The sequence below is a fragment of the Patiria miniata genome, unplaced genomic scaffold (genome assembly GCF_015706575.1).
Source record: "Patiria miniata isolate m_02_andy unplaced genomic scaffold, ASM1570657v1 HiC_scaffold_28, whole genome shotgun sequence".
Classification (NCBI taxonomy): domain Eukaryota; kingdom Metazoa; phylum Echinodermata; class Asteroidea; order Valvatida; family Asterinidae; genus Patiria; species Patiria miniata.
This window is the reverse complement of record NW_024037067.1, coordinates 6896077-6917969: the sequence shown is the minus strand read 5'-3', so window position 1 is coordinate 6917969 and position 21893 is coordinate 6896077. Positions and strand designations below refer to the sequence as shown.

General features: G+C 38.8%; 2 protein-coding genes across 3 annotated transcripts in view; one reads left to right on the top strand and one right to left on the bottom strand.

Annotated features, from left to right (window-relative positions):
• LOC119734725 (nuclear distribution protein nudE homolog 1-A-like) overlaps positions 1–1765 on the top strand; it is a 51171-nt gene extending 49406 nt beyond the window's left edge. The window contains exons 8-9 of the mRNA XM_038208265.1: positions 132–214; positions 1332–1765. Coding sequence (XP_038064193.1) covers positions 132–214; positions 1332–1407 — 159 coding nt within the window. The 3' untranslated portion in view covers positions 1408–1765. The remainder of the gene's footprint in view (positions 1–131; positions 215–1331) is intronic.
• Positions 1766–9723: 7958 nt separating this feature from the next.
• The window catches only part of LOC119734724 (lysosomal alpha-glucosidase-like), a 53359-nt gene continuing 41189 nt past the window's right edge, over positions 9724–21893 (bottom strand). For both annotated transcript variants that reach the window (XM_038208263.1, XM_038208264.1), the window contains exons 17-18: positions 14523–14725; positions 9724–11584 (exon numbers count right to left, since the gene is read on the bottom strand). In XM_038208263.1, the coding sequence (XP_038064191.1) occupies positions 11507–11584; positions 14523–14725 (281 nt within the window). In that variant the 3' untranslated portion in view covers positions 9724–11506. The remainder of the gene's footprint in view (positions 11585–14522; positions 14726–21893) is intronic.

Here is a 21893-nt window from a genome sequence, read left to right as displayed (position 1 = left end):
AGACTCTGAAACCCATAACTTAATGACCTGATGTTATGGGTTATAGCAGATATCTAGATAGTGCAGATACTGTATGTTCAGTGTGGGGATACTGAAAGAGCTAAAGATGGAAATTTGTTTTCTCCATGCAGGCTTTAGAATCAAAGTTGGCATCGTGTAGAAATTTTGTGAAAGAGCCACCTAGGAAAGCCAATAGTCCTGTTGATTCACCAAGGTATGTTCAACAAGTGTTTTTTGAAGAAGTCTTTGTAGACTGTAGAAAAGAGGAAAGCACTCACCATGGAATGTGCCATAAAGATGTTTTCCCCATATATGCACGTATACACTGTATATACATGTACAGGTATGAAAAGACTGAAAGCCTGCCATTTTTATTCAATCTCTCCCCCCAATAAAAAAAATAATGTAAAAGGGATTTACTTTGTAATGATGCTTTGACATTGGTTTGGAGCTACATGTACTTTATCATGAAGGAGATGGATTCAAATAATTTGTTCAGGTCTAGTTAACAGTACATTGTTGCCTTTAAGAACTGCTTACACAGTGTGACTTCAAATTGCCAGAGTGCCTTCATTGTCCAAACACCATGACAGTTAACTGTAATTCCACCGAGCTGGTCCGACAAAACTCCTTTTGCAACCACATAGCCACATTTCTAAAATTGCACAATATTTTCCAGTTGCTGTCAACTCTGTTTTGAAATACGTAATCTTACTTCATGAATGTTAGATAGGTTGTAAGTTGCACAACCAGAAATGGCAAGCATTATTAAAGGTGTAGTCCATCATTTGCAATTTCTGCATTTTGTCCATTTGAAGCAACAAAAGTGCTCAAAATCTAAAGAAGGGTGCTGAACAACTAACCTGATGAAGTTTCAGCACAGCTTCAGCTGTATATTCCCAGAAAAACAGCATTCTATGATCTCGATTTCTAATCAAAAGTTGCTGAATCATATTTTGAATTGGGCCTGAATTCAGTGCCAGACACGTTCTTACTGAGCCGATTGCAGCTACGCAATGTCGCGCACCGATCCGACGAATTATAGCAACCACGCGCGCGTGTGCGTCGTGCCAAAGCTTGCGCGCGCTTCACTGAATAAAAAAACGAACAACTAACGGAAAGGCCTTCCTTCGTTGATTTCTTCAAAATGACAGCTTGCCAGAAAGAATAATTTCACAGGGAGTTTAGTCCCCTTACTGTCTTTCAACCAAGTATGTTTTTCAACAATAATTGCGTCAGTTACTTTTTGGATAGCTGCAAATGATGGACTGTAGCTTAAAATAAGTATTGATTAAATAAATATTGTTTCTTTATCAATGTGTATGCATTAGGGCAGCCAAGAGAGCCAACAGGACAGGGACAACATCATCAAGTACACTGCAAGGAATGGTTAAGATCACTGTATGATCAACCAGTCCAAGTCCATATACAGCATTTTTAAGGCAGGGTGTACAGAAACTGCAGTGGCAGGTCCAGGGAAGAGGGCACTGAGTGACGCCCCCTTCTCCCTACTACATGTACATTTATGTAGGTTATTATTTTTTTTTACGGCATACAACAAATGCCTATCTTAATGTTATGCTACCGCCAAGCAATCAGTGACTGGAACCACTATTCTGGCCTGTGCCCATGATACATGTACGGCACGCACAGATTGTATGCATACAACACTTGGATTCATTACCTAGTGTACTAATATTCACATGTTCAACATTACAGTGTTCAACAATGAGCATGGTAAATTTAGGAAGCGAGTGCAAAATTACTGATCTCTTTGTCTTATCTGATTTTCATGTTCTGTTGTCAGTGATAGATGTCAAACCAGCCAACAACTTGGGACAGCAGTTCCTCCCCTCAAAACATTTAATTTTTACAAAGTGAATTGACCAATATGACGTCATTATCAGTTCACTACACCACAGTCGGTCACAATCTGTAATGCCATCGTTCAAGCCCCCCCCCCCCCATATCAGCCCCTATTTCCTGAAAGCTAGATGTGCCCCAGGGCCCGTTAGGGTGTGATTTACCTCCCCCCCCCCCCCCCCCCCCATTAATTGTTCTTGTCTTCAAAAAAATATCATCCTGTTGGCAAAATTGTGCAGCACCTATTATAAAAATATAACATGATTTGAGTGTGGATAGTTGATATTAGCGCCCCAAGGTATTGGAAGTTTACAGATTAGTTCCTGAGGCAAAGCAGAGGGAACTAGTCAGTGAACTCCCAATACCTCGGGAAGCTAATATTGTCTATCCACCTGAACTAAACAATGTTCTATTTGTTTTACTGTACCTCATAACCTGTACATATTCACCAAAATTTGGTCAAGTTACACGTCAGTTTTCTTGGCAAAACATTGTTGTATGGTATGTGTGCCCTCATCTTTCCATAGCACTTTTCACTACCCCACGCACCATTACCACAATTGCTTTAGTAAAATGCATACATAGTAGACTAGCGCACGGGTAACCATGGGTGCAAAACTAGCAGATGGATCTTCATTGAGAAATTGGCTCTGGATCGTGAATATGCATGAGGAATGGCAGACTAGTGCTGAAACTGATTCTCCAGGTTCAGTTCAGTTTCGGTTCGGTTCCGGTTCAATTTTTTTCCTTTTTTCCAACATCGGTTCGGGTTCGGAAGTACGTTCTCTTTATTGTGCCGTACAATTTGAACATGTGTACATATCCCCATACGTAGTGTATGTACAATGATTTATGACAGGCAATGAATGTCCTTCCCTCCCCAGTGATGTTGATTGGTCAGCCTTGAAGAACCTAATCACATGCCAAAATGCATGTGCCACGTACGCCTGGCGCTATGGCATGAACAGAGCGCAAGCATTCACAATGTACACAGACTGACACACTGGCCACAGTACCCTGTGCACTTGCACCAATGCTTGACTGGATCTCCACTTTGTTTATGACTACACTCACATGACCTACAATTTGTACAAATATGGGGTTGTGGCTCTAGTCATGCCCACTCACGCGGTTCCCACACACTCTCAAATTTGTATCCTTGTGGAGACATTTCTTTGTTCTCGTGTAGTAAAGTTTTCAATTTTGAAAGTGAAGTTTCAAAATGCTCTTATTTTAACCAGAATTAATTTCCTTGGCTGAAATTCGGACTTAATATCCCTTTTTTAAAACTCTTCCATTTGCGACAAATCAACCCACCTTGGAAATTCCTAGTTTTTGAGTAAAATCCATATATCTATTTCGTGAAAACCTGGTGGAGACCTATTCATCTATAGAAATTTCCCTGTGGAGACCTTTACAATGTTTTGTTCCCTATTGTGTGCGTGTCTCCACAAGGATACAAATTTGTGGTCACCTGCACAGCTGTGTCATGTACACATGGGTGTACATGACAGTGCATATTCATGCAGGGTCGCCATGGGAACAACCATTCATTTTATACTGCACATGTACTGGGCATGGGTGGGACTTGCTGTCTGGGAATGCTACATTTTCGAGGCGGGATGGCTGCAAACTTCCAGGGATACAATCGCGCTTTGGAGACTTGGTATTTTTTTTACCTCATATCTTGTTTTACCTTCCTGAATTGAAAAGACACTGTCCTTTTTACCCCTCAGCGTCCGTCCGTCTGTCCGTTCTGACCATACCCCCCTTGTGGGGTGATTTTCCTTTCAGGACACATCACCCCACTATTTTCACAATAGAAAAACATCACCCTAGAAGAGAATCTTTAGAAAAAGGATAATGGGAACACAATGCTATCACCCCACAATTCCGTCTGGCTGGAACGTCCGTCCGGGCAGCTTAGTTTCTGGATGATAACTTGAGTTAGAAATGTTGGGAGAAGGCAAGTTGGGATTGGTTTGGGGGTCAAAGGTCAAGGTCACTACCACAGTGACCATTTAAAGGTAAATGGTTTCCGGATGATAGCTTGAGTTAGAAATGAGATTTTGGTGTTTACCTTTGGTAGGGGGTTGCCCTTGGGAGTAGGCAAGTTGGGATTGGTTTGGGGGTCAAAAGGTCAAGGTCACCGTGGTGAGTTAAATGTAAATGGTTTCTGGATGATAACTTGAGTTAGAAATGAGATTTTGATGTCTAACTTTGGTAGGGGGTTGCCCTTGGGAGAAGGCAAGTTGGGATTGGTCTTGGAATCAAAAGGTCAAAGGTAAAAGTCACCGTGGTGAGTTAAAGGTAAATGGTTTCTGGGTGATAACTAGGGGGTTGCCCTTGGGAGTAGGCAAGTTGGGATTGGTTTGGGGTCAAAAGGTCAAAGGTCAAGGTCACTGTGGTGAGTTAATGGTTTCTGCATGATAATTTCAGTTAGACATGATATTTGAGTTTGGAATGTCAGTTTGCCCTTTTTTGACAAACTTCGGGGTTTCAACAGCAACGCTGTTATCTTTTTAAATTGTAACAAAATAATGAGCAATTTTAATATATCTTATCTTCATGGAAATACCTTTCCAAGCCTATAGGTTGTGACTTTTGAGTTGACCATTCATACACAATACAATTACACACACGTTGTGCAAACAATGGCTGTTCCTGTAGGCAAGTGGTTGAGGATGGCGTCCATCTTATAAAGTACATATTACTGTACATAGTACGTGTGGTCTAGTCGGGTACAACAGGACATTATGCTCAGCCGAAGACGGAAAATCGTGGAGCTAGCCCACCAAATAATAAAGATGAATGCAGCGACTTGTCAACACGGTAAATTGAATCATCCGTGCGCTTTAATTTCAACCATTAATTACAAGCATTAGCATTCCTAGCGCTATCAACAAATACTTGCCAAACCGGAAGGCCATGTTCGGCTATTTTTGGTTCGGTTTGGCAGTTCGGCTGCAGCATGTCAAACAGCGTCCAATATCATCCACTTAGAAAAGCATCCCAATAGTTAAGATGGTGTCCAACCCCCCTACCTCCCACAACAATTTTTGAATTTGCAATAGCCGGTTGATGGTGACCCCCCCCCCCCCCCCCCTTCAAAGTAGTCTGGCAATGCCCCATTGCATCAGTCTTTGGAAGACATAAATATCAGCATTACATTATTTTGAACAGGTTACTTGACGTACTTAAAACAGTAAATTTAGAGTAAGAATTAATCTCATTGAATTTGTAGAGAGTCAAGCACTCTGCTCATTACAACCAACTGGTACCAACTCAATGTGAATCTGTTTTATATTGGCATGGGTGCAAGTTTATTGGAGCTATCAAGGTCTTTTCAAAACAAACAGACTATTTAAGGGTTTTGAATACACAGAAGCTGATGTAATTGCACAGATTTAAGTTTTCATATGTAACAAATGTAACAGCATTGATAGATTTGCCAGTAATATATAATTGTTTGTATCAAATGTTTTTGTAGTGTCAGACACAAACAGAAATTGTGTCACAGGAAACAAAATCTGGTTATTTTTATTTTAAAAAAAAGTGTGATGTGTTTATTTGCCTAACCAATGAAATTTGTTTGCTTTGCATAGCATCAGAATATAATGAATTTTCTGAAAACTCTGAACTTTGTCGGGTATTTGGGAAAGAATTGCTTTACTGGGCTGTGACTGTTTCACCATAGCAGCTTTCTTTTCTTTTTTTGAAGAAAACCCTGAAATGATCAGATTTTCCTTTAATAAAATGCAAGGAATTTTTCTTCAAAACCTGGAAAATGGATATTTGGAAAAAAAAAACCTGAATTTTAAAATGAATTTTTAATTAAAAAGTTTCATAATGATCCGTAACATACAAGCCTTCATCATTAAAAGAAGGTTATTCTTTTGAATCTTATATCTGATCTGACTCCATGGTGACAATTACATGCACTATCATGCATAAGCATACTTGTCAATGCTATAATTCTTACAGTTCATTAATAAATACCTTGGAGAGTTGATAGCTTCTGATTGGTCGAGAATCGATCATGTGGGGATGCATTAATGGTGATATAAAGACCGGTTTCAAAGAACAAGTGAATAAATGGCCCCTGAAGCAGCATTGATCCAACATCATGTAAGCCAATTCATTGGCCAAAATTTACAACAGTCCTACGACAGCTTGTAACAATACAGACAGTACACATGCGCTCAACCACCATCGTGTGAAAACTTATGCGCGCGTTCGCAACACAGTTGCTATGTGCCGGGTGTGCGCGCGAAGGAAGTTTTCAAATGACATGTTCGCACTGCAGTACTGAGGGTGTTTACGACAAAAGCGTGGATCGATCTGCGATTTATTTTCTGTAAACACTTCGCCCATGGATGTAATTCTGGAGACAAGGAATATGTATACGCTATTTCAGCTTCCTCCATCAGGTAAAATGTGAAAAAAAATTGTTGTTATTTGTTTCTCTACGGCAGCAGAATTTCATACCCTTGAACGCCAGTGGTCGTAATGCAATGAAGACATCGTCCAGCACAGCCTGGGCCCGGCTAGGGTGGTATATAACAACGCATATTGAAGAGACAGGGTACCACGCATAAGCTAAATATGGCCGCTGGACATGAACACATAAAAATCTGGAAATATCGTGGAAAGAAAAGTCACAAAATTGGAGCATTTCAACTGTTTATTTCGTTCAAAAGGTATTTATTAATGGGCTTTGTCCATTAACAGCAGCCATCCCCCAACCCGGTCATTATCACTCAGTGAAGACTGGGTCCTCACACTGTTATTCCCTACATGTGAATCTGACATACAATAATGGAGTGCTGTGTAAAATCTGTATGAAAGCTTATTTTGGGCAGATATTTTGCCTGTTACTTAAATGCATTGAGTCAGTGTTCAAGAAAATGTGTCCATAAGTTGCAGTGATTACTGTTATGTGCAAACTATTTCATTCAATCAATTTGGTGTCATTCCTAAGTCAGTGGATTCTTTACAAATTTCTCAACATGAGTGGGTCAGTTAACTGATCTTTAAGATGTTTACAAGTATAAATTTTAAACTGTAAATTTCAAAAATTGTAAAACTGCACAATTTTCCAGTTGGTAGTTTTGCCTTCACATCAAAAGAAAAGATGGAGCACAGCTGTTTATTTCCCATGTAATTTCTTGACAGCAGGTTTTCAAAATGTAAATGTTAAAAGGCAGCTAAATTCAGTTTGCTGACAAGATGAGAATGATCTGGATATCCTGTAAACACTGTTGTGAGACAATTTGGGTTAATGGCATAAACAGTTTGACTGTTTGCTTATCTTAATATAAAAGAGAAATTTTTGAGTTTTGTTTAATTACAAAAAGCCTTGCTCAATACTAAATTTTGACATTGTTGCAGCAAGAAAAGGCATTGTAGTTTGAGCGTGATTCAGTAAATTGTATTATATATATTTGTATACATAATTGTATTATGTTCTTTCCCATAAACATGCCCCTGTGTACAATAAAGGTATTTAAGAAAGGGAATATTGACATAAAGCATGTTTCATTTCAAATCAGCCCGGCCCAGGTTGCCAGACATAATGACCCTTCCTGCTATAAAAATAAGGCCAATTTCAGAGTCCGTTCAATAAGATTGCATTTTAGGTAACATGGCCATCTAGGACCTTTTTAGCAATAAATTCTGCCCAAAATGTTATTTTTAAGATAACTGCTTTGGGTTTTTTCTTCAAATTTTGTTTTTTAAAAACAACATTGTAAAAATTGCAAACAATTACAAGAAGCTTAAAAAACAACAATGGTTGTCAATTTTTTTATTCCACCAATTGTCCAAAATTAGTAAGGGGATAATAATGTGATGGAGCAGTTATAAGTGTGTGGTTTAAAACCGGTTAGGGGCTGGCCACCAATAATGGCACAAGCCCAAGTCTATTATTTGCAGCCTGGCCCCTAACTGGTTTTAACACCCCTGTGACGTCATTTTGCACAAATGGAGCACGGCATGCCATTCGGCATACTTTTTTCCTGTTGCTGGATGAGGCCACTTATGAATAATTCAGTCATTTCATAGAATCACAGCAAACGAAAGTTTTTGTTCTCCTTTTTTCACTTCAATAAAAACTATCGATGAGGTTGGAAATTTGGACATAGCAGGATTCAACCAGGGATCTTTTAATCTCATTGGCCACCAAGCTACTGTGGCAAGCTCGACAACTGCCGTCGTTTTAAATGCTCTAAATGTAACTAATTGACTAAACAACAACAATGATGTGACGTCATTGTTCTTTTCTCATGAATAAACATTACTTTTACCATTTTAACAAATTCTGCAAATAAACGATGTGGTTGATTTTTTTCCATTTACTTTGACTGGCACAGTTTTATGCTAAACTTTATTTTTAGTATACCTTAAGAGTACAATTTTCTCAACAAAGCCCTTCGTTCAAGCAATCATGAACTCTTGGAGGTATTAGCACGGTTAAGTAGGTTAATACATGTACACTCGGTAGTGCGCCGTTTGGGCCATTCTCACCCACAAACAATATGCTCCTCATGTATTATCCTTTACTTAAACATGTTTATAACTACTCCACACTATTATCCCCATTCATAAATACCTTTTTCCGTCAAAGTCCATGAAAAGTTGACAAAATTCCATTTTTGTCCCTACCATATTGTTCAAATTCATGTTCAGACTACTTCAATGCAATGCATCGCACCCACGGTACATGTGCACAGAATCTCCTTCTATGGAGATCATATCACTGGTTCTCAAGCACCCTGTTGTAGCCGATGCATGTGGCACGTACTGTTAGCATGTTCACAGAGTGCAGGGACTTGTAACCGGTTTTAAACATTGGTGTTAAACTCTGACCAGTGTATAAATGGCGGTTTAGGACTGAACATGTGACGCTTCTCAACCAATAGGAATTGGTAAACTGTATCAGGTATTTTATATTGAATAAAACAAAATATGAAGCTGGGCATCCATATTGAAAAAAAAAACAACTACATCATAAGAGAATCTAGAAAGCTTGCAATAGTTTACTTCCTATTCTATGGCCAGTTGATTATGTCACGTGGTATGTCAAAATCAGGCACATTTGGGCAAGGAGTCAATTTTGGAATATTGCAGATTTTAGTAAAATATAGACCTTGCTCTTTCAAAGTCTGCTGTTTTTATCAATTGCATATTCCAAAGCGAAGCTATTTAATTTTGGAATTGGACTGTTCTAAATGTCACACTAAGTTTGCGTATTTCAGAAGAAAATCTTGAACAAAGTGTCATTGTCTGAAATGAGTTTGTTTTTTTAAAAATACCTTGTCGATGAAATTTCAGTTTGAAGCTTTTACAGAACTTATTAAACATTAGTAGCAATCAAACCTTTTTTTAAATACAAAATCGCTGAAAATCACCCCCTTGCCATTTTGCAGCTGTTTCCCCATTCGCAGCTCTGATCAATTCTGCCTGGTTTTGACATACCCCGTCACATATGTGACCTGTTCTGTCAAAAGCAGACGCTTCTGGGCAGAGGCTGAAATTGAGATAGGGCCAAAAAACGCTGTGGGGGTGATTTTTTTCCAATTTTCTAATTTTTGCATATTTGTAATCCCGAGCATGTCTAAAATATACTATAAAAGTTTGAAACCCTAATTTGATCTCTAATTATAGTATTTTTGAGATTTGTTAAGGTATATCAGTTAAAAAAAATTACTGTTATTGTGACGTTCGTGGCCATTTTCTCCGTTTTCTACTTTTCAACCCAATGAACTTCAAAGTGGCATAACTTTGCGCAGGAATGACCGGTTTCAAAAATTTAACCACCTATTAAAAGGAAATTGAACATATTTTAACAATATCAAAAAATCTCATTTTTGACCTTATGCCCAGCAAAAGTCTGATTTTGACAGAACAGGTCACATATATTTGACAAGTTAGGTCATGACCTGAGCCTCAAGCTACATGTATCTCACTAATTTCAGCATTTCTACAGAAGCACAATTAAACCACATCATGTTATATTACATTCTACATTCTAATACTAACGTAAATTGTCTGCAGAGAGTTGATTTATTAATGGTTTTTTGGGGGGACACCATAACTGGTATTTTAAAGTATTCCCTCAATACAATAAAAAAGCAATGCCGAGAACTATTACCAATTATTAGCTATTTACTAATTATGATACAACTAAATAAATGAAGAAGAAAAAAACCCATAACCTCTTTTCTAAGACTGCACGAAAGTAATCATAGAACTATGCAATACATCATTTCAAAGAAGTTCTGAAAAATACAGCTACTTCTTTTATACCATGCTTTAAATGACTGGGTGGTAGAGGATACTTCCAACAAGATCAATCAGAGGATTGCTGGCATCATTTCTACATTGTTCATTAAAATGCTCGGTGAATGTCTAATAATAATAATAATAATCCTAGTGCTTATATAGCGCTTTCCATCGTTTTCTCAAAGCGCTTTACAATTATTACCCCGTTCATCAGGCCATGAGACCACACGGCAGTCGATATCAGCGCTCAATCCATCTTTGACCCTCACAGCTACCCATTTATTCTCCTGGGTGGAGAGAGGCAATTGTCCTTGGTGTGTCTTACCCAAGGGCACAAACACCATGTTCCTGGCAGGATTTGAACCCATGCACTTTGTGCGTGAGTCGAACACCGTAACCACTATCCAACTATCCATCTAAACAACATTTTTGTTCCAACTATCCAACTAAACAACATTTTTGTTCCAAAATTTGAATGATCTCAACCAATATTGGCACTATTGAAGTGCTTATGGTTATGTTAAAAATGCTTTCCATTTTTCATGCAAGAAATAAAGAGGAAAAAATAATAAATTGTGCAAAAAATGTGAAAATTATAACTAGCTGTTTTGTGCCAATGGCAGTCATATTTGATTGCCAGCATGCATTGTAGTTAGTCACGTGACAATGAATTCCAGTCTTTAGTGGATACTTGATAGGTTCGGGCAAAGAATACATGCCCCCCCGGTTCCGCCGCCCCTGGTGAGAGGAAAATTGATTGAAGAAGTTGGTTTGAGATGATGTATGAAAAGAGACACGTAAAGGTATTTTCTACCAACATGCCAAATGTCATGCTTCTATCATCAAAGGCATAATTCTACCATATTTAGTTCATACGTTTGCAATACTACATGTATGCCAGTGCCAGAAAGGTCCAAGGCAATATCACTGCATATTTCACAAAATCATGTAGGCAATGTATCTATCTCAATCTTTTCTCTCTAGTAAGGAGGGGTGCATGTCTAACAATCGTGCTAGTCAACTACAATTAATATAATATCATATAAGAAATTACAAAACTGACCTGAACAAAAATGAATAAAGTCAACATATTTAAACAAAAAGACTGGTTTTGAACCATAGTAACACAAAATACAATTAGACACCATTGTGTAAAAAAAAGAAAGGATTTTTACATCTTTTAAACACACATACATGTATACAACAAAAGTGTGTACAGACAGTGCTGTAAAATATTTCATCATGTAGCAATAAGTGGCTACATCTTTTTTTTTTTACATTACCGTTATTACAAAGGGTACATGTATTTTGGGAAGTTACTATAAATCCAGTACTGAGCAAGTTCCATAGTTCCTTTGATTTAGTCCTGTGTTTGCCATTCCCACTTGACATAGAAGTTGAACTGCATGGGCACTTTCAAGTTATTGACATAGACATTCTGCAAAGGAAATATAAACAACAATTCTTCTTCATTTTAAGTCTTTAAGAATTCTACTATTAATTATGAAATGGAAAAAAACCAGTCTTATTTTGATTTGGTTTTTGTCCAAGACATTCAGTCATTATTTGTGTGATGGAATCATTAAGTCAAAACATCTGAAAACATTCTGAAATGTAAACCACTGTCCAGTTACAGTGAGTCATGTTAGTACGGTGGCCCACAACTGTCACGGCAAGCGCAACAGCGCCGCGGCAAGCGCAAAAGCGCCGCGGCAAAAGCAAAAGCGCCGCGGCAAAAGAAAAAGCGCCACGGCAAAAGAAAAAGCGCCGCGGCAAAAGAAAAAGCGCCACGGCAAGCGCAAAAGCGCCACGGCAAGCGCAAAAGCGCCACGGGTTTATTGGGAAGGGGCTTAATCATACATGCCGCTACTATACATCAAAAAATAAAATGGGAAGGAGAATGGCCGCCACCAGGAATTCTTATTAATCACAGAATGTAATTCTTTGAGAAGTGATTTTATGGCTGAGAAAATAGCAAGGCCAAGGAAAATCGGTCAGTGCAAGCAACGTTCAGGGAAGAGATTTGAAATTCCCGCTCTCTGGGAATTTCTAACCTAATGGGCCCGCGGGCGAGTTACGTGTTGACAAGCCTTACCCACCCACTACCGCAGCCCTGCAGGAGAGCCTTAATTGACTTCCTAGATGTGTATGATATACTGAAACAGAAAAAAAAATTAACTCATACACTCTGGGCAGCTCACTTGTGTGCCTACACTGGTATACACACCGGTGAACTAAGGCTCAAATTAACGGAACTCTTCTCTGCATGCTAGTCGGAAGGAAAAAAAAACTCTTCAAAAAAATGCATCAGCTCACAGAGCCTCCCGTCCTCGTAATTGTTTTGCATCCCACGAAATGTAAAGAGATGAGGAACGGCCCTGATGGTGCTGATAGTGAGTCCCACTCCTTTATAAACTCTGATTCACGGCAGCAACTCTCTTGGAATAATCTTGGAATTATCCTACAACAAATTAATATCGACGATTTATTTCCTGAACGTTGCTTGCACTGACCGGTTTTCCTTGGCCTTGGTATTTTCTCAGCCATAAAATCACTTCTCAAAGAATTAAATTCTGTGCTTAATAAGAATTCCTGGTGGCGGCCATTCTCCTTCCCATTTTATTTTTTGATGTAGTAGCGGCATGTATGATTACGCTCCTTCCCAATAAACCCGTGGCGCTTTTGCTTTCGCCGTGGCGCTTTTGCGCTTGCCGTGGCGCTTTTGCGCTTGCCGTGGCGCTTTTTGTTTTGCCGTGGCGCTTTTTGTTTTGCCGTGGCGCTTTTTCTTTTGCCGCGGTGCTTTTTGTTTTGCTGCGGCGCTTTTGCGCTTGCCGCGGCGCTGTTGCGCTTGCCGCGGCGCTTTTGCGCTTGCCGCGGCGCTTTTGCTTTTGCCGCGGCGCTTTTGCTTTTGCCGTGACAGTTGTGGGCCACCGTATGTTAGGGCTGTGATTATTATTTCCCAGTGTAGAATTTGAGACTTGTAATTAGCTTGACCTTGATGCTACAAATGCCTGGCTGGAATGCATGTGACTCAATCAAGCTTGTTAAAGAATTCCCTATTCCGTTAACTTGATCGTATGGCAAAGATCTGGCAACAATTGTGTAAAGATCTGGCAACGTACAGTTGTGAATTACTGGAATACAAACACAAGGTGTTTTGAAATGGCAAGTTATTTTTATACAGCATTAACTTTCATAATCAAGTGGTCGATTTCTCACAAATCTAACAGAGCAAACTAATAATTTTGCACAATTTATGATGAACATATTGCAATTTTGTGCTATAGGGAACAATTTACATGTAGTTAACCCGAATAATTATTTCACGAAACCACCCACTTCCATAATGAAACATTTCAAAGTTTATCCCACATTGTCCCATGTATAGTTTGGCAATTTTTTATAAAATAAAATACAATCATTATTATGCTCATTTTCATGACGGTTCTGGAATACAACTTAAAACTTAGTCTAGGGGCTAGACGTTGTTATGGTTTGATAATGCGATAACCCGCGGCCGCGATAACCCACTGCTGCAAGAGGGCTCTATCATGACCAACCAATATCGCCCATGGACCTGTCAGTACCAATGTCTAGGGAGTCTCCTGAAATCTCCCCCCGAAAAATGGTGGAAACTAGTGCGCATGTGTGACTTCTGCAGGCAATTACGGTTCATTTTCAGTCCCACACATACTACACATAACAAAAGAGCTGACCAGTGAAGTTGCTCAAAAGTCTTGCTACATCTTTTATTGCACTGGAAGAAATTTGAGAGTTTGCTTTGGAACTACTATAATATTTGGAATTGCGTGCTACATATATTAGGCCAAACACATGCGCTTGCATTACACAACCAATACAAGATTCCCAAGACATTGGTACTGACAGGTCCATGGGCAATATTGGTTGGTCGTGATAGCGCCCTCTCGAGGCGGCGGGTTATCGTGGCGGCGGGTTATCACATATCAAACCATAACAACGTCTAGCCCTAGACTACTTTAAACTTTGAGTTCCAGAACAATGTTGAACATAATCTCAACATTTGAACATATTGTTTCATTTGGTTTATGGATTTTAAGTGGAAAAAAAGTTCCCTGCAAACATTGTGTTCATTTGATTTACAGAGAGCCCCTAAATGAATGCCTTGGAACTGACGTTATTTCAAGTGAATCTTCAGATATCAGGAATCTGCATGAAGGACATGTACATAGAAAGTGCACAAACAAATAATTTTAATGAGGGGGCCAAGCTCAGAGGCATGGATATTAGTACAAAATATATCAGTATGACATTTACTTCATGGCCCCTTAGGTACATGTAGTTCACTGAGAATTAATATTGTGATATACATGTATGCAACTGAGACTTATACTTACCATTAGCTGTGGTTCATAATCAAATGCAACAGATGTGCCATTGATTGTAACTTGACTGACCGGATGGGGAACGGTAGCTATAATGAATGACTGTACGGTGACAGCATGTGATCCTGAATACCCATCATATGAAACTGTTGAATTCATTGAAGTTTCAGATGATGAAAACTCCAGTAATAGATAGTTGCCATTTTCATACGTGTCTGTAAAGGATGACAATGACGAGTATAATATTAACTTACCAAATTATCAATGTCCTAACTTTCACACAAAAGAATAGTCAAGTACAATATTATTGTATACTATAAAATTGTTTTTATTATTAACACCTTGCCTGCTTCGGTTAGTTTGGTTCCCACACCAAAATATTCTGACATATCATAGGTCAGGTAGCCGCCACGGCTGACAACAGACGTGGCCAAAAAAGGGACCAAATCCTGCTTGTTTCCCCAAATGTCCTAAGTTTACTAAAAGCATTTCGTTGACATGATCGGATAGTGCCCGGGTATTTCTATGTATAAAATACATGTGGTTTGTATTTACCTGTCATGCTTAAATATATAAAAGTTAAAAAATATAAATAATTTCAAAGATTCATTACTTTCATTTTAAAAAGTTGTAATTCAAGTACGACTTTGTGTTTAATTTGATCGGAATATTAAAGGCTCTTAATCATAATGCCTCTGCATGTTAGTTCATAATAGTACTGATGTTTCTAAGCGCTTATACAACAGCATGCAAATGAGCCTGTATTGAATCGTTGGATAAAAAAAGTGGGGATGAAGCAATAAATTTTGCAGCAATGCAGTAAAAATAAATGTGCTCTGCAGGGCAATGATTGGACCGAACCCCCGTACGCGCCGCGCAGTCAACAGGTCACACTGTGGTCATCATTTGCATGTGTATGATATGTCACCTGACTAACGATAATTTGGAACAGCCACACATATTTTGTTTCCTCTGACGCGCATGTGCCTATTTTGCATATATGGGAGTCTTCCTAAAAAGTAAAGAGTACAAACAAAAGAGGGACAATAGGACGTCCACGATCGACGGTGTGAACACGTTTGCATGTGTGCGTCTGTGTGTTCCATTTTGGTTAGGTTCACTGTCACTCTGGTTCAGTCATGTGTGGTTCTGTCATCAATCTCCACCAAACTTGATATGTGCTTATTGCTCATGGTATCATAGTGATTAGACTCAGGCAACAGGTCATGACTTCCAGGGTTACTCTACAGGCCTTGGTCCTTGGTAGCCAATGATGTATGTCAATTTGTTTCTCTAGTGTCGTGAAAGTTATTGTTTTGTAAATAAAAGGCCCCTTTATAGCTTCACAGCTGTGGACGGTGTAGTGATCTGGGGGTGTTCACTTTCACTTAGCCTACCTTCAGAGGCACACACAAGTGACACAACACTGCCCGACTAACACCGCGGCCCACCCATTTCTTTGCTTATCCCTGTTGCTAGTTATGACACATTCCATTTTGGTTAGGTACACTAAAAATTGTCCTAACTAACTGTCTGTACATGTATACAAACTGCCACCATGCCGGGGGATCGAGCAAGTTTTACTTGCAGTATTTTTAGTTTTTCTTTTTGAGTTTTGAGTAGTGTGATATTTAAGTATACGTTTTCCAGTTACTTTAACAGTTGTATCATTTAAATTCCATGGAAATATGCTTTAATGTTGTTCCAAAACTATAAATGTCAGTACAAGCACATCCAAACAATATGACAAATAATTCAACAGATATTAAAGAAGTGTTGTTACTCACAGTATGGTTATTATTATTATTATTATTATTATTATGGTTTATTTATTTGAATTAAAAGCAGCCCACAGGCTGAAAACATTCAAATTTACAACGGGTATTTTAGTTAAAAACTATTTAAAATACAATCAATTCATCTTTAAATTGTAAATTGAAAGGTACAAATCATAACGGGAGAAATTATTCATTATCATTAACAGACTTCTAAAGACTAAAGACTTCTAAAAACTTGCTAAGACAAGACATTGCTGATTAAAACTGGAGTGTAAAACTATTTAAAATTATCATTAAAAAAAGAGAGTGGATCACAGAGGCTATACTAATTATTGACAGGTTACTAAAGACTTGCTAATCTAGACAAAAAATTGCTGATTAAAACTGGAGTGCAAAATTATTTAAAATTATCGTTAAAAAAGATGTGGATCACAGAAGCATATTACACTTATTATTTTAAAATTCTGGCCAGTGATGGGATGGTAGATTTCTTGTACCGCTCAGTGTTACATCTGGGTATGACAAGACCAGAAACGATTGTGGACCTGAGTTTTCTACCTTGCTTGTTATTATTTTCTGGTGGGAGCATATGTCGAAATCTGGTCGAGTACAAAAGTTTGCTTCCAAAGTTGTGCAACAAATCCAATCTTCTGGATTCTAAGTTTTGAATGTCAAGTCTGGCAAGAGCATGGGAATAAGTATTTTATTCACTGCCTAATATGATGCGACAAGCACGCTTCTGGACACGTTCAATAGAATTACTTTGCTCATTACTGATTGATGTGTGCCAAACTTGACTAGCATATTCCAGAATCGGTCTGATGTAGCAAATAAAGATAAGCATGTCATCTACAGCATCTTTAGCCTTCTTAAGGATACACAACGAGAGGCTCTAGAAACAATGTCAGTAATGTGTAAGTTCCACTTCAAATCCTTTTGTATGGTAACACCTAATAATTTCATATGAGACACATTCAAATTGACCAAGTTAATTGAAAATGATTCCCTAGGTATTTCACGTTTCATAAAACTAACTATCATGGATTGACATTTAGAGGATTTAGGCAAAACATCGTTGTTATTACACCAGACAGAGAGATTATCAAGGTGAGTTTGAAGTTTTGGCACTTCGTCATATTTAACAATTTCAGCCAAAGTCAGATCGTCCACATATTTCCATCATCTGCAGCAATCCTCAGACACATCGTTGACAAGTGCAAGAAAAAGAATTGGACCTCATTTTGTTCCCTGAGGGACACCACAGGATATTGACTGGGTTGTGGAGAGATGATGATTGAGCTTTGCATTTTGTGTGCGACCTGAGAGAAAGCTGCAGACTATGGGAACTATTGATCGTCTGACACCAAGATTAACAAGCTTTAGTATCACAATAGTGTGGTTAACACTGTTAGATGTCTTGGTAAAATCAATTGTGCAAAGTCGAGCATAATGACCTAGTTTATCTAGACCCTTGTGAATAAAATTTAACAAGTCAACAAGATAATGTGTGGTGGAGCAGCCTTTCATGTTGCCATACTGTTGCGAGTCTAACTTTGCGGAAATATCCTGTTGGATCCATTTTGCTAAAAAGGATTCAAAAATACGCGCGAACAATGGATTTAGTGAGATAGGGCAAAGCTGATCACGAGATGATATATTCTTTTCTTTGGGGACTGGAACAACCGTAGCAGTTTTTCATTGATCAGGGAAAATACCATCAGCAATGCAAGAATTGAATATATGCGTCAAAGGATCTGCCAGTTCAGTTGCAAATTCTTTGATGAGCCGTACTGGTAGGTCATCAGGGTGGCCAGCCTTCCTTGAATTGAGACTGTTTAGGGCTTTCAGGACTTGGCAACGGTATATTGTTGGAGGCAGTGACTCAGCTAGTAAGTAAGATGGCAGACGTAGAGGATCGAATGCAGGCAACTGGTTACAAATACTGGCAAAATGATTGTTAATTGCTTCAGCCGTTGCAGCTGGATCTACCATAGCACCAGGAATAATGGACGGTTTTGGTTTCAGGTAGCATAGCTTCTGAATTTGATGATGCTACAAACTGGGTTGGTTGGTTTTGAGAGATTCAACTAAAGTTTTGTAGAAGGTTGCCTTTGCTTCATTAATGACGCGCTGGACTTTGTTGCGTAAAGAGCGCCACAATGCCACATCATTGTCTTTGTCAGCATATGCTTTCTGACGTTGTGCGACAATATGCTAGATTGAGCGAGTCGTCCATGGTTTGTCCCTGTTACTGTGCCAATGGGAGACGATGGGAAAGTGGTGACGATATGAAGTTGTAAGCTCATTCAGGAAAAACTCAACTTGATCAGGAGCTGACATCCCATTGAGGACACTGTGCCAATTGTGATCAATTATCCACCTTCCAAAAGTTCTAACAGACGAATCTCTGTAGGGGCGTGAGTTGACTTTATTAGTCTTGAGTCGAGGAAGTTGAGCTACAGGCGTAACAAAGATGCAGCAATGGTCACTAGCTCCAAGAGGGGCTAACCGCTCAATCTTGTCGAATACAGCAGGATAGTTGGTAAAGATTTTATCAAATGTGGCATGCTGACGTGTCGGAAATGATACAAGTTATTCCATTCCTAGATTTTGTTCTATGGCGTCACAATTCAACTGATTAAAATCACCCATAACAGTTATAATGGCTGACATGTCAGTTGTGCGAATAGTATCTATGGTGTGACAGATGTGTTCTAAAATGTTATTTTCATATGTTGAGCCTGGAGGAAAATAAACTGCTCCGATGTACAGGTTGATTGTAAGACGCTTAGAACATTTGAATTCAACCTTCAACCACATGCATTCAAAGTCACAATTGTGAGTACATAATTTGTGTACTTTAAGATGCTGTTTGGCATATACGGCAACACCACCGCCTCTCCGATTGGTACGACATTTGTTGAAGATGGTGTAGTCGGGGATATCAGCCATTAGACTTCCTGACTCGTTGAACCAGGTTTCTGTGATGATGGCAATATCAACATTGTTGTTGTTCAGTGTCACTTCAAGTTCATCAATCTTGTTATTCAGTGATCTGGCATTGGTGAGGAACATACGAGGCAAAAAAGCTGTTCTCATTTCAGATGTTATCTTGTCCGATGGTTGGAGGTTAATAGGAACAAGGTTACGATGTTCAGGTCTGCAAAGATGATCATGTTGGTTATCACGAGCAGTTACTCTGACAGGAATGTGTGCATAATCACTTGCATCAGATGAGATGAGGATCCTTGATGAAAGTACATGTACATTACTGAGGGCATAGCAAAGATGGGGGCACATCTGCATGGATCTTCTCCTGCCTCCTCTGTTTCCACGAAAATGTAGGAGGCCGTTGATCTTCAGAAAGTGTAGAATATGAGGGTGCGCAGAAGCATGAGCTGAGTTTCGAAGGCTGATCATTTGTTGACGGGAGTATTTGATGGTGCGTTCATTGAGGCCGTCTGTTGGCTCGGTGAAGGATTTCCCAGTTTCCCCACACCTGTGAGGACCAGGATTGACTTGAATGTCCATGAAGACCGTTATGTCCATTTGGGGTTGATGTTCTGGTAGAAACAGGCAAGTATAACCATGTTTGTTCCATTTTACCAGAGTTGTTCTTATTTTTATGGAGTTGTGGACATGCTTATTATTGTTCCTTTTTGCCAAGTGCAGTTTTCCCAAACTTGCAAGTGGGACACAGTCAACTTGGAGATGAAGATTGTGGTTTAAATGTTGGGCTGATTAATGCAACTGCACATAATGCACAGAGTTTAAAACTATGATCACGGAGATCAATAAAATCTCATATCTCCAGGTGGCGGCCATGTTGGATGATAATAGCAAATACACCTGTAGCAGTCTTGACAATCATCAAACTTCATCCAGCGATAATAACCAAAAAAAATCCTCAGGAAAACTACTCAGAAAACGATCAGCAGGTAGTTGCCAAGTTGTGCAGTGACAGAGAACAGTGGATGGCAAATATAAAAAGAGATATTTGAAGATTACAAGTTAAAATTTCACCAGTGCTAAAAACTCTTGGCAGCTGTCATGAACAGCGCCCTCTAAAGGTTACCTGTATTATCAGCCCATGATAACTCCCATCAACTGGAGAAGCGTTACTTTTACAATTCTGACCAAATATATGCTTGTCTCTTTAACAATTGTGAAAACACAAAGAGATAATGTACATGTACAAGTGCACAATAAGCTCTGGCCGTGTTGCAAGCACATATGTTCCAATCCCATTGCCCGTGTGGGCATTTAGATTCATGCGACGCGGGGGTAATACTGCAGTGCATATCTAATGTGGGCGCATGGCAACATGAAAAATCACGAGGTGAACAATGACACTTTACCCTCCATATACCCGCCAAATTTAAACTGATAAACTTTAATGAAGTACAATCCTTTTCACCGATGTCGAAATCTCCTCTCTACACCTGAGCAAGATTTTTCAAAACATTAATAGCTTCTGAAAATCATGAGATTCTTGGTGCTAGGATATCCGTAATGTCCGTAGTTTTGCAATCATGTGAAAATTAACAAGTTGGTGAAGTTTTGTCAAAATTTTGAGACTATGTAAAGGTGCGAGGAAGGTGTCTATTGTCATAATTTGGCATTTGTATTTACTCTGATTTTTTCCCCATTTGCTTCAACGTTAAATCCAATTATTGTTTCAAGCCTAATCAGTCGTGTTCGGAAATTTGCATCATGTCCAGAAATTGGGCTGTGTGTCGCGGTGCATGACGATCCCTTCACGTGGGGCACATGAACTGTGATTTTGCATGGCCCCTAATGCTTGAACAAACCTCAGTATAATCCAAAATTTGGAAATTTATTGGAAGACTAATGACATATTTCCCTTTTCTACATATTATTCTCATCATGACACACATTTTGTCTTACCTTTGAGTCCATACAAAATGAGATTTTGAACCAACTTTTACGCACCTTTATAGGTCACCAATCGCTTCACACAAAAATGCAAGTAGTAAACACGTTGTACAGCCGGGTACTTCATGCCATCCATTCTTTCCATCTTTGTTTGTTACTTTATATCTCAGGAAAACTTCAGTTTTTGTTTAATATTAATTTATTGAATGCTTGTAATTAATATTTACTTCATACTGATTTGCAATGAGCTCAAAAAATGCAAAGAAAATCACTATTTTCAAAACAATTTTGAAATATCAACAGTTAAAACTGGTAGTGCAAGAGTTCATTGTGACCTGGGGTTAATATGGATTATTCATTAGAAGCTCAACAGAAGAACCAGTAGACCATTTTCATGCTTCCACCATTTTAGTCATGTTCCCTGTATCCAATAAAAGTACTGAATGATAATGTTTTTGTGCAAAAAGGAACCAAACTATTTTTCCTTCCAGCCTCGCTTTGGTTACATTGATCTGAATGGGAAAAATCAAATGGCTGCAACATGATAATGGTCTATAGGATGAATGAGGGTCACATGTTTTTGCGTGTTGTATTAGATCATGACTATGTACATAAGCACTCATTTCATGTATGCGCAAAAACTAAATGTCTCTTTGGAATGTACGTGCAAGAAGTCTTGAATGAAATCGATCAAAATGATACCTCTCGG